This window comes from Sinocyclocheilus rhinocerous, unplaced genomic scaffold (genome assembly GCF_001515625.1).
Source record: "Sinocyclocheilus rhinocerous isolate Xijiao unplaced genomic scaffold, SAMN03320098_v1.1 scaffold2216, whole genome shotgun sequence".
In the NCBI taxonomy this organism is placed as follows: Eukaryota; Metazoa; Chordata; class Actinopteri; order Cypriniformes; family Cyprinidae; genus Sinocyclocheilus; species Sinocyclocheilus rhinocerous.
This window is the reverse complement of record NW_015641008.1, coordinates 95,892-108,112: the sequence shown is the minus strand read 5'-3', so window position 1 is coordinate 108,112 and position 12,221 is coordinate 95,892. Positions and strand designations below refer to the sequence as shown.

At 37.4% G+C, this 12,221-nt stretch overlaps 2 protein-coding genes across 2 annotated transcripts in view; one reads left to right on the top strand and one right to left on the bottom strand.

The window, feature by feature from the left end:
• Nucleotides 1-7,451: 7,451 nt before the first annotated feature.
• LOC107753453 (class A basic helix-loop-helix protein 15-like) lies at nt 7,452-9,462 on the top strand. Its single transcript, XM_016569594.1, has 2 exons — nt 7,452-7,654; nt 8,542-9,462. Exon 2 carries the CDS (start codon nt 8,572-8,574, stop codon nt 9,124-9,126), a length of 555 nt encoding a protein of 184 aa, XP_016425080.1. The 5' UTR covers nt 7,452-7,654; nt 8,542-8,571; the 3' UTR covers nt 9,127-9,462.
• A 1,567-nt stretch (nt 9,463-11,029) lies between these two features.
• LOC107753445 (tectonin beta-propeller repeat-containing protein 1-like) overlaps nt 11,030-12,221 on the bottom strand; it is a 20,509-nt gene continuing 19,317 nt past the window's right edge. The window contains exons 23-25 of the mRNA XM_016569588.1: nt 12,036-12,142; nt 11,821-11,940; nt 11,030-11,737 (exon numbers count right to left, since the gene is read on the bottom strand). Coding sequence (XP_016425074.1) covers nt 11,591-11,737; nt 11,821-11,940; nt 12,036-12,142 — 374 coding nt within the window. The 3' untranslated portion in view covers nt 11,030-11,590. The remainder of the gene's footprint in view (nt 11,738-11,820; nt 11,941-12,035; nt 12,143-12,221) is intronic.

Genomic DNA, 12,221 nt, shown 5'->3' with positions numbered 1-12,221 from the left:
TCTTAACAATTACAATTAAGTAATCGTTAATGAGGAAAAAAGTGTGGAGGTGTAAGTCAAAAGTTATGAAATGCCTGTGAGAAGGATGCAATTAAGAGGTGGAGAATAAAATCTGAATATTAACGGTTTAATTGTTTAGCCACACTGTATAGAGTTCAGCAATGATGGAATTTTTTTTGTAGGCCATCCCGGAAGTAAGCATCACCCTAGTTCCGTCGACAAAAAAAAAAATATATATATATTTTGGATTATTGCAGAAGCTCTGCAGTCCCATTTAGCCCCTTTTTAGCAACTAGCTTTTTAAAGACCTTTAAAAAAGTGAAAGCTTTAAAAAAGTCACAAGGGGGTATTACTGATGTACTTTATGTCATAAATATCTTGAGTGTTACCAAAGACTTTATTTCAGGCATTTAACCAAAGAATCATTCAAAAAACCTATTGATTTAGGGAGAGTAAAACCGGAAGTTCTAAAATGCTAACCCTTTTCCAGGTTTTGGCCTAGTACTGCACACTGTTTGGAATACCATATCTCACAATGCAATGTGCTCAACTTGACATTCCATTTCCTGTGTAACAAATGAATGTAAATACTTACAGCCATATTTTTCTACAACTCATTATTAGCCTGCCAGATATTAAAATATGATTACATTACATTGAATTAAAAAAGCAAAATAACTATATTATTTACAAGATGATAAAGGATGCTACTTATCTGCAATGTGTTGAGGTCATTGTTGAAACAATGTTTCGAAACATTTATTGTTGCAAAATGACTATTGTTTCTCATACACTTTTTTTTATTTTTCAAAATAGTAGGCAGTACACAGTGTGTAGCTACTGCACATTATTCAGTATTCTGAATATAGCCGGCCCCTCGGTGTTTTTTATTTAACAGCTGCTTGGAAAAGAATTCCTTAATTTTAGTCAATTACACACAAAACTTGCACTGAAATGATTTATGCATTTTTATATACTTAATCGCATACAATATGAAGTTAATTTCATCTAGCTAGTGAAACCGGCAAGATGAAATAGGTGGTATACGTCTTACTTAAATGTATTAAATTGCTTAGCTAATTAATGTAGGGTCTTTATTTGTAAAGTAGTTGTTTCAACAAAGTTTGCGAGTAAGTGGGTAGTTGGTGTGTGTGTGTTTGTATTTATTTACAGGGTGTGGAGAAGGCTGGGTGGAGGCTGTCAGAAGATATGGACACACAACCTGTTGAACACAGAGGTAAAGAAGCAGGGATTAGTTCTCTCCCTCAACTAAGAGATTTCCTCTATGCTTACAGATGGTGAGTGTATGTGTGTGTGTGTGTGTGTGTGTGTTTCTTGACTGACTTCGTCACAGTACCTATTGAGTCAGCTCTCTGAGTCATCCGTTTCAAGGTTGCCTAGTGACAGCGGCCGGGAAATGTTTCCTAATGCGCATTCGCTGATGCCTGGTACCAATATTTATTCAAGCACTGCAGTAAGAGGGCCAGAGAAAATAATTGATGCATTTCACATGATTGCATGGATGTTCGACCGGGCCAACCGTAAAAAATGTTTACCTGCAGATTCTGAACTTCCCTTGTTTTTCATGCTTACCGAATCAACTTCCTAATAAAACTGAAATATGGTGGGATTCGGTTACTCTGAGTCAGTGTTTCCGAAGCTTTCTTGTCTTACGCACCCCCCTAGCCTATCATGTAAACTTTCATGGACACCAATGCAGAAATTTACTTCTTTTGACTCACATTAAGCTTGACATCATTCAGCATTTTTATTAATAGTATTAATATGGCCTCTTTTTAAGTTTTATTTTTAATGTATTATTTTGGCCAGAACCAACAAATTTAAAGAATAAATGTTATAATGATGGATGTTGTTTCAAACATGTAGCTTTTCACCTCACAAGATGTTAATTGAAGGACTGGAGTCGTGTAGATTACTTGTGGATTACTGTGATGCTTTTATCAGCTGTTTGAACTCTCATTGAACTTTCTCGTTCTCATTCCATTCACTGCAGAGGATCCATTGGTGAGCAAGTGATGTAATGCTAAATTTCTAAATGTGTTCAGACGAAGAAACAAACTGAACCAACAGTTTAAACATAAAATGTTATAATGATAATGTTGCTTCAAACATGTAGCTTTTCACCTCACAGTGGATTACTGTAATGCTTTTATCAGCTGTTTAGTCTCTCATTCTGACGGCACCCATTCACTGAAGAATATTGATTGGTGAGCAATTGATGTAATGCTAAATTTCTAAATGTGTTCAGATGGAGAAACAAACTCATCTACATCTTGGATGGCCCGAGGGTGAGAAAATGTTTTCTATTATGAAAAAACTATTCCTTTATGGTTAGGAATATTTGCTGAAAGCGTTTAATGTTTCACCCTGCGCATTGAGGCATCATTTAGCCTCACAGCTAAAATAAGACAAATTTTAATTTGCCCTCATTGGTCTTTTCTGGAGGACATGATGCTCCTCCTACAGACTGGCACACTTCTCTCATGAAAGATGTCATTATCAGTGAAAATGAATCGAGTTAATATAACCTCATACATCTCAGATATGCATTTGAATGCTGATGTTTAAGTCAAAAACAAAGTTGAAACCAGCACACAAGCCAACAGAACTTTAAGAAAATTGTGTAAAGCCTGTTTGGTTCCAATAGTGTGTTGAATGATATCTCATGAAGTGGTTTTACAGGTTTCCTGTGAAAAGAAGTGTCATAATAGAAGATCTAGTGTTGCTAGACAAATATTTACCGCTACCAAGTAATGCACAGAGGGTAGTGTGTGAGCTGCAAGATAATATTTCCTGTTTTCACACCTTCTACGTTAACAAGAAAACAGCCTACTCTAAAAAGCAGGTGGACCTACTGCACATATTCATGGCTTCTGAAGCTCCGAGGCATCCCCTTACAGCTGCAGGATTAGTTAGTGTTGACCTGCTTTTCCCTCAAAAGCAGAGAAATCCCTGTTACTTTTAAATTATAGTTTCATAGTTTTCCAGTTCAATGGAAAGTCATTACTTTATAATTATTAATTATTAATTATGTATGGATTGCATAGTTTGCAAAATGCTAAATGGTTTATATTACAAGCCATTTTTGCAAGTGTATGATCTTCAACAGAAATATGAGATGGGCATGCATTTAAATAAATAAATAAATAAAAAATACAAATAATTCAAATCAATAAAAATAGTTTTTAATAGTATTATTATATTAAAAACTATTTTATTCTTTTTTATATTAAATTATTCAAATAATTCATAATTTACACATATATTAATATAACAAATATAATAATATTAGTGTGTGTGTATATATATATACAGTATATTTACATGGCAGATGTTTTCTGTGTGTGTATTATGAAGATGCATTTCTTTAGCATCTGTTCAAGCTATACTGATATAACAGGTTGTACTTTTACCCCTCTCGTCTGACAGACCTTTGGGTCATGGAAAAACTGACATGTCCCCCTCTTTCCCCTTTTATGATGCTGCGTGAGTCAGGCTTTAATGCACTAGTCCCTGGCTGCAGTTTTGTCCAGTCAGATCACAGCTGATGACATAAATGGCAGTATGACATCAATGAATGATGCATGAAAAATAACCTCTATTTGCTCACATTACAGATCAGATTAACAAATCAAAAGTGTGTATAAGCACTAAAACTAGATAGTCTCTCTTTTTTTTTTTTTTTTTTTATCATTATGTAATTTTGAGGAAGCAAAACAGAGTATTATTAGCATAATGTTATTAGATGAAGCATGCCAGATCATTTTGGAATAGTTCACACCAAAAATCTGTCATCATTTGCTGAGCCTCATGTCGTTCCAAAATCATATGAGACAGGAGATGCAGGATGAATGTTCACGCTGCTCTTTTGACCATGTTGACCAAGCCTTTTTTTTCTTCACATAATTATGTCAATCAGCAGATTGTCATGACATCTCTTCGACCTGACATTGTAATCTGGTCCACCACCAGTGTTGGGAGTAACGCATTACAAAAGTAATAATATTACAGTAGTATATTACGTTTTGCTGTAACGCAGTAATATAACGCATTACTAATCAAATTTGGGTAATATTATTACTCGTTACAATCTCAGTAACGCAAGTTACAACAACATATTACTAACATCGCAAAACAGCACCAGAGAAAAAAATCTCAAAAGTAACTCAAAAGTAGTGTAACGCATTACAATTCAGAGACAGTAATATTGTAATGTAACTAATTACTTTCAAAAGACAGTAACTAGTAATATATAATGTATTACATTTTGGAAGTAACTTGCCCAACACTGTCCACCACCACGAAGACTGTCATCATGGCCGAACTAACTGTGCCATGGGAAGATGGGATGGAGGCAGCGTTTGAGAGGAAAAGGGAGAAGTTTGCAGAGCTTGCATCAGCATGCACGCAAGCTGGGTGGAGAGCATATACCTTTCCAGTGGAGGTTGGTTGCAGAGGCTTCACCGGAACCTCCACGCAGCGATTCCTTAAAGGGGTCATATGATGCGATTTCATTTTTTCCTTTCTCTTTAGAGTGTTACAAGCTCTTGGTGCATAAAGAAGATCTGTAAAGTTGCAAAGACTAAAGTCTCAAATCCAAAGAGATATTCTTTATAAAAGTTTTCATTACACCAAATACACAAAATAATGTTCTTTTTAGCAGCATCATATGACCCCTTTAAGACTCTCGGAGTCAGAGGCCCCAAGCTGCAGAAGGCCCTGAAAGACCTGGCGGAGGAGGCAGAGCAGGGGAGCTTTTGACTCTGGCTACGCAGAAAAGACAAGGCTTGGGGTAGAGACGGATCCTAGGGCGGCTGCAGGGGGCGGCAGGGAGACGTCCCTGCCGCTGCTCCACCACCTAGAGATGTTCCGGGATTAAAGGAGCGAAACATCAAGGACGGGTGGCTCCCGGCTGACGACCCTGCAGCTGCTCAACCGGCACTGGCGGAAGCGCGTCTGGCAGAAATGCCTAGCAGGTAGCCTTACCTGTGCTTATACTGTCATCACCCCAAAAGACTTGTAATATTTACCACACAAGTCATATCAATTCTATTATGTTGCTTTTTGGCATTTTTGTAACTTTACAGCCCCAGGTTACCAATAATTGTCATATGAAAAAGAGCAACTTGAACATTCTGCTAAATATCTCATTTTGTGTTCCACAGTAGAAAAAAAAAAACATCATATGGATTTGTAAACAAAATGAGCGGGAGTAAAAGACTGAACTATTATTTTGGGTCTCTTTAATTAGTCGTTTTCATATCTAACATCATCTAACCCTTCAAATAAGCATTCATTCAGTGAAACAAATTACCTTTAACTTCATTCAAATACTGTTCTGTGTGAAGAAACATCAGGTGTGCAGAGCAGCGGAGAAAGGCTCCATGTTTAAACAGCTATTTTTGCATTTAGCCTTAAAGGCAGCCAGCTGTGAGCTTTGGGCCTTGATTAAGCCATGAAGCATTATATTTGTTTACTAATCAAAATAGTTTGTGTACATGGTCCCTTATCACCTTAAGTTCTAATCAAACAGGTTCTGACAACGTTTTCATTTGTCGTTTACATCTCACAAGCTCCCCTCGCTGGAATGTAGCGCTTAGCATGGGGTTGCTAATGAGTGACTTATTTACTCAAGGGAAATTTGAGCAGGACTTTAAAGATACCTCCGTGGGGAGTATGCAAATCAAAAAGTTATCTTGAAATTTAACACGATGTTGAACAGTTGTAAACTATAAAAGTTGTGTTGTGCGTGAGGTGCAATTTATCAGTAGGCTACTACCAAGTGCTGATAAACTAAACTACTACAACTGTGAATACCTGGATGGATTTGCATGAATTAGTTGTGTTTGTACAGTTTTTATGCCTGCTTGTGAGCATGATTTTGTATGAGGCTGTTTTCTGAGCTCTGTCTGTAACGCTTTGCTTACAGGCAGATTGTTATCAGTGTAAGTGCTGTATACCGGAGGTTCCACACTGAATAAACTGAGGGTTGGGATAGAAACTGTTTCCATAGTCTCAGCATTGAGACCGGAGCAGGGAGTAAGTCTTGCCCAGCCTGTGTCCAAACACTGCTCGACCAAGGCCATCAGTGATGTGGGGGAGGGAACAATTGAGCTGATAGCTGCTGTGAGTTAAACAGGTGTGAAATGTACTTGTTCCCAGAAACTATGTGAAAATGTCCTGTTTGTCCAACACCACGTTACTTGTGCCTTAATATTATGTCAAATGTTATTAGTGTGCATCCATCACTTACTCAAAATTATGTTTGCAGTTGTGCTTTATGCGACGCTGCAAAGAAAGCTCAAATCACAATTTTAAGATTAGAATAAGAGACCTTATTAACGCAGGCACACTTAGAACAGGTTCGCCGTTCTCAGGTACAAAATAAACATGTCTGTGTTTGATCTGTCTGATACCACAGTTTATGAAAAGGGTGGTTCTTTGCACACATATACACTTCTACAAATAAAGGATCCAGTAAGAAGCCTGATCCTATTGGAGAGGTTCAAAAGGTTCCACAAAGGACTTTTTATTTTCTTAAGTTTTTGTTCTTTAGACAACCATGAATCTGGTGCTTTAAAACAGTGTCTCAAATTTCATTTCAAATGTATTTCTTTTATTTTTTATTTATATATATATTTTTTAAAATTGTATTAATCCTCGCAGCCCCATCAGTAAGACATTTTTTAATATATATAATTTTAAGTCACTTCAAAACCTATATTAGACATTTTCTTTCCTCAAACAGGAAATGAGATTAATCACAACCACTTATTTTAATCTCTGCCAAATGCATAAATGTACTGCAAATGTAACAAAGTGAAAGCAGAATAAACTATTTTCCCCTGGTTTAAAAACATAGCTTTATTGAAGAATGCAGAAACCAATACAGTGATCTGAAGAGCCTAATGTCAAAAAGTAAACGAATACAAGTCAGAAAGAGCTTTATTACCAAGTATGTTTACACACATAACGAATTTGACTTGATGACAGGAGCTTCCAGTGCAGAAGAAAGTACGGACATAGTGCAACGAATGCATCACCATAAAGTAAAGCTCTGAAAAGTGCTTAAATGATATGTCTGCAAGGCCCATTTGAAATGCAAAGGACTAAGCAAATATTTCACTTGATAAAGTACCGTGGAAATAGTACAACCTACCAATTTAATCATCTGCATAAACCCACCACTACCACGTCTGTCTTTTTCTTTCTTGCCAAAATAAAATAATTAATCTAAATAAACTTACTCATGTTTATCAGTGGAAAGTCCCCACTAATGTAATGCAACAGTATGTGATTTGCACTGTCAACTCTGCGCACTGCATATACCACCTGCAGCAGCAGCAGCAGCAGCTGTATCACAGACCCAATATTATCATCATCTGAAAGTCTGAACAAAGTTTCAGATCGCTATTTCCGATGCTTGCGCCAGCTCATGGGTGACTCGAGACGAAACGGATCCCTCCTTTGATTGGCCACAAAAGCGCTACGTGGACATCGAGCTGCAACAGGTAGAGCGCGTGACCGTTATCATTTCATTCTGACTGCGGCTGTCAGGAAGACAACTCATTATCGCTGTCCGCAAGCCTCTTATCGCGCACACGTCACCAGTTTGGTGGACATTTATTTCAAGGTAAGCAACTTTGTTTCCCGACAGCTGAGATGATTGACAGCTTATAAGACAGAAGCGACAACGTATAGAGACAATGTGCATTTTCGTTGTTCACTTGATTGTGTCAGCATCTGATTCATTATCAACAGTTTATTTCATTATCAATAGTGGATTTTTCAGTATTTTCTGACAAAGCCAAAGTTTTACAATTTTGAACGGATAACCGTTAAGCAGGGATGAATGAGATGCTACTATAGTGTAACTAACTAGGGAAGGATATTAGGCTACACATTATCTAGATAGAAGAACTAACCAGTTAGTACAGGATGTTCAAACAAGCACTTGAGATGTACTTAATCCCTATAACATACCATTTTTAGTATCCACTGTATTAAAGCCATTTGTATAGATATATGTGACCCTGGACCACAAAACCAGTTATAAGGGTAAATTTTTCGAAATTGAGATTTATACATAATTTGAAAGCTGAATAAATAAGCTTTCCATTGATGATGTATGGTTTGTTAGGATAGAACAATATCTCGTCGAAATACAACCATCTGAAAATCTGGAATCTGAGGGTGCAAAAAAATCTAAATATTGAGAAAATCGCCTTTTCAGCTGTCCAAATGAAGTCCTTAGCAATGCATATTACTAATCAGAAATTAAGTTTTGATATATTTACGGTAGGAAATTTACAAAATATCTTCATAGAACATGATCTTTACTTGATATCCTAATGATTTTTTGGCATAAAAGAAAAATCGGTCATTTTGACCCATACAGTGTATTGTTAGCTACTGCTACAAATATACACGTGCTACTTGTGACTGGTTTTGTGGTCCAGGGTCACATATAATGTTATTTTGCATGTTAACTCCAATCAAATGTGAATGATAATATCCTAGGGCCTACACCAGGGTGTGGGTGAGTCAAGTATGAAGTCCAAAGGAAAGAGGTCAAAGCGGGGCAGACAGTCTTGGGCAGAGCAGGACGACCCAGACTTTACGCTGGAAACAGAGCCAGGTTCCAGCGAGCAGGAGGGTTCAGAGGCGTCCGTGAGGCTGGGAGGGACATGGAGAACATTGAGGGGCGAGAGACACGGTGGTTCCCGCGTGGGCACACGTCGCAGGAGGCAGCACGGCAGCGCTAAGCAACGCAACGTTCGCAGGCTGGAGAGTAACGAGAGAGAGAGGCAGAGGATGCACAAACTCAACAACGCCTTTCAGGCCCTACGGGAGGCCATTCCTCACGTCAAAACAGACAAGAAACTTTCCAAGATCGAGACTCTCACGCTGGCAAAGAACTACATCAAGGCCTTAACCACAATAATCCTGGGCATGTCGAACGCCTGCCTGCCTCACGCCGAGAGTGACATGGAGACTCAGGCCTCCCGGCTCCTGCAGTGCTATCAGCAGCATCTACAGGAGGAGGGAGAGGAGGATCTGTCCAACTACCTGAGCCATATTCACAGCTTCAACCAGGGCAGCTAACACACGCTGCCACAGACTCAGTGAGCGCTGTGTAAATGCATGCATGATGATGAATACCAGCTCTGAGGACTAACAAAAGGGTCCATCTGAATAACCCTGAGTTTACAAGCTAAAGCTGGTCCATAAACAGGCTCATTTATGTACAGAATTTGCACAGATTATATTGCCCACAAACAATGTGGTACTTATTTGCCATCATCATTGTTAAATTACTAGCCACTAACTCTTTGGATTATGAAGGGACACAATTTGCTGGTCATTAATGTAGTTCACCCAAAAACGTCACAAAAGAAGATGCTTTGCTCATATAGTGAAAGTCAATGGGGTCCAAAACAACACTGGACCCCTGATTTTCATTGTATGGACAAACAAACAAACAAAAAAATCATCTTCGTTTGTGTTCCATGAAATACAGTCATACAGGTTTGGAATGACATGAGGGTGAGTAAAATTATAATTTTTGGGTGAACTATCCCTTTAACAGGGGGAGTATTTCATATTAAAAATGCAAAGTTTTGGAGAAGATTTCATATTTATTGAGGACACATACCATGCACATATGACACCGAGAGGAGTTTACTCAAATAATGACTCTTTACCCTGTTATTTGTCTACGTTTAATAATTTCAAACTATATTATCCTTTTCTTTTTCTAATGGTTTCTCTCATGCCTGCATAACGTTCTTTATATGTACAGAAGCAACTATAAATAATGCCCTATAGGATGTCACACAATTGATGCAGTTTCACATTAGGACCATAAATTACCCATAAATATTCAAAATGTATACATCCACATGTACAATATAACTTAGCAGAAGAGGAATACAACTAACTATTCATCCTAATAAAACCATTTGGAAAGATTTGTTATAAACACTGTTACTTTTTAAAATTTGTGCTGCCTTTAAAAGGAATTAAACCACATATATATATATATATATCTATGTATAAATGAAATAGGCTGACATCCTGAGAAATGTTTCACAACATTGTCTTCACATTTTCAAGTGCAAAAGTAAATATTGCACTCTTTCATCAATGACAACAGCTAAATAAGTGTCTGAACATGCACTACCATTCAAAACTCAAAGGTCGGTAAGATTTTAATTTATTTTTCCTTTTTTTTTTTTGGTAGTATCTTATGCTCACCACTGCTTTTATCTGATCAAAAATAAAAACTGTAATATATCGCGAAAATTCTGTCATAATCATTCAGAACTCATTCAAATATGCTGATTTGTTGCTCAAGTAACAATTTCTTATTATCAATGTTGAAAACAGTTAAGCTGTTTAATATTTTTGTAGAAACCGTGAGTTTTTTTTTTGCAGGATTCTGAATAGGAAGTTCAAAAGTACAGCATTTATTTTTGAAACCAAATTCTTTCACAATATAAAATCCTTTACTGTCATTTTAGTCCATTTTTTATATCCTTGCTGAATTAAAGTATTCATTTCTTTAAAAAAAAAATCTTACTGACCCCAGATTTTGGAACTATAGTGTATTTGTTCAGTACCACGGTGCTGTCTCAGCTTTGACTAAGAACATAACCAATAACCCAATACATGTTGCTCAAGTAACAATTTCTTATTATCAATGTTGAAAACAGTTAAGCTGTTTAATATTTTTGTAGAAACCGTGAGTTTTTTTTTTGCAGGATTCTGAATAGGAAGGTCAAAAATACAGCATTTATTTTTGAAACCAAATTCTTTCACAATATAAAATCCTTTACTGTCATTTTAGTCCATTTTTTATATCCTTGCTGAATTAAAGTATTCATTTCTTTAAAAAAAAAAATCTTACTGACCCCAGATTTTGGAACTATAGTGTATTTGTTCAGTACCACGGTGCTCTCAGCTTTGACTAAGAACATAACCAATAACCCAATACAAGCAGATGATGAAAGTATTACAGACTCTTTTATGCTTAAACCGATGTTTAAAATTCCCAGAAGCAGGTGTTTGTTTAAAAATGTTGTTTGTGTGTGATGTTTAATATAAAATGCTTGTAGTGTACCTACAGTAGCTTACACTGTGACCTTTTGTATTTAATGCCCCTGAATTCAAATAAAAAAAATCAAAAAAGCATACGGGCAATCGTGATTTTACCACAGACGAATAAATAAACATTAAATTAAGATCCTCTAAACAAAAGTACTATGTAAAAAACATAATGACGAATGATGGGAGTGTTAAAAAGGAGAGGGCATTACTGGAAGTGGCCTCAATATCCATGAGAGCCCTCAAAAGGAGAAAACATCTTTCAAACTAACTAGAAAATGTGAATTCAGCTGAGGTACAAACAAAACCACAGAGTCGTCTGCATGTGCGGGAGCTCGAGTCGCACGATTTGTTAAGTGGGATTGAGTAATTCTGCTCTAAACAAGAGAAGCGCTACAGAAGGGAAGAAAACTTCTACATGGCTACAGTAGAGACGGTTAGCATAAAGAGCTCAGCAGTTTGACTAACATCCCACTGGGTTCCCGTTCATCTCTGGCTGGTTACTGGTTTGCAGTGGCCGTGTTGCTGTCTGGTTGTCAGTCAGGGATGGCATCAGAATGCGAGGTGCCTCCATGGCATTTCCTCTGACTGTTATATGATCCCATCCGCCCTGAAAGAAACAGATGATTTCTTATTTTCTATCCATTCTGCACAGTACTGTTAGTGAGAAGTGAGCGTAAAGACAGTGCTCACCCCAATGCCATAGTCCCACGAGTGTCCTTTGGGTTCCATCGGCAGCAACCCCAGTCGGCGACACACAGTGCCACAGCTCAAACTGTGACTGCCCTGCACCTTATCCGCAATGATCCATACCTTAAGAAAAAACAAAAACAAATCTGGCATTAAGCAGAGCAGCAAACCTGCAGTAGTTAGACTGCAATAACTAGTTATAAGGAAATGGTCTAGACCTGGTCCAGAGGTCCCACAGACACCTTGCGCACATTATTGGAGATGTGCTCCCATGATGAGCCCTGAGGGTAACTGGGGGTCACACCATGTCTGTACCACAGATTACCTGCTCATACAAAACAATACATAGAATCAATGCTATAACAAATGGTCAATTTATATGTGACATATATATACAATTTATA

Coding starts and splice junctions, on each gene's coding strand:
- LOC107753453 (XM_016569594.1), top strand. CDS start 8,572: ATGAAGTCCAAAGGAAAGAGGTCAAAGCGGGGCAGACAGTCTTGGGCA.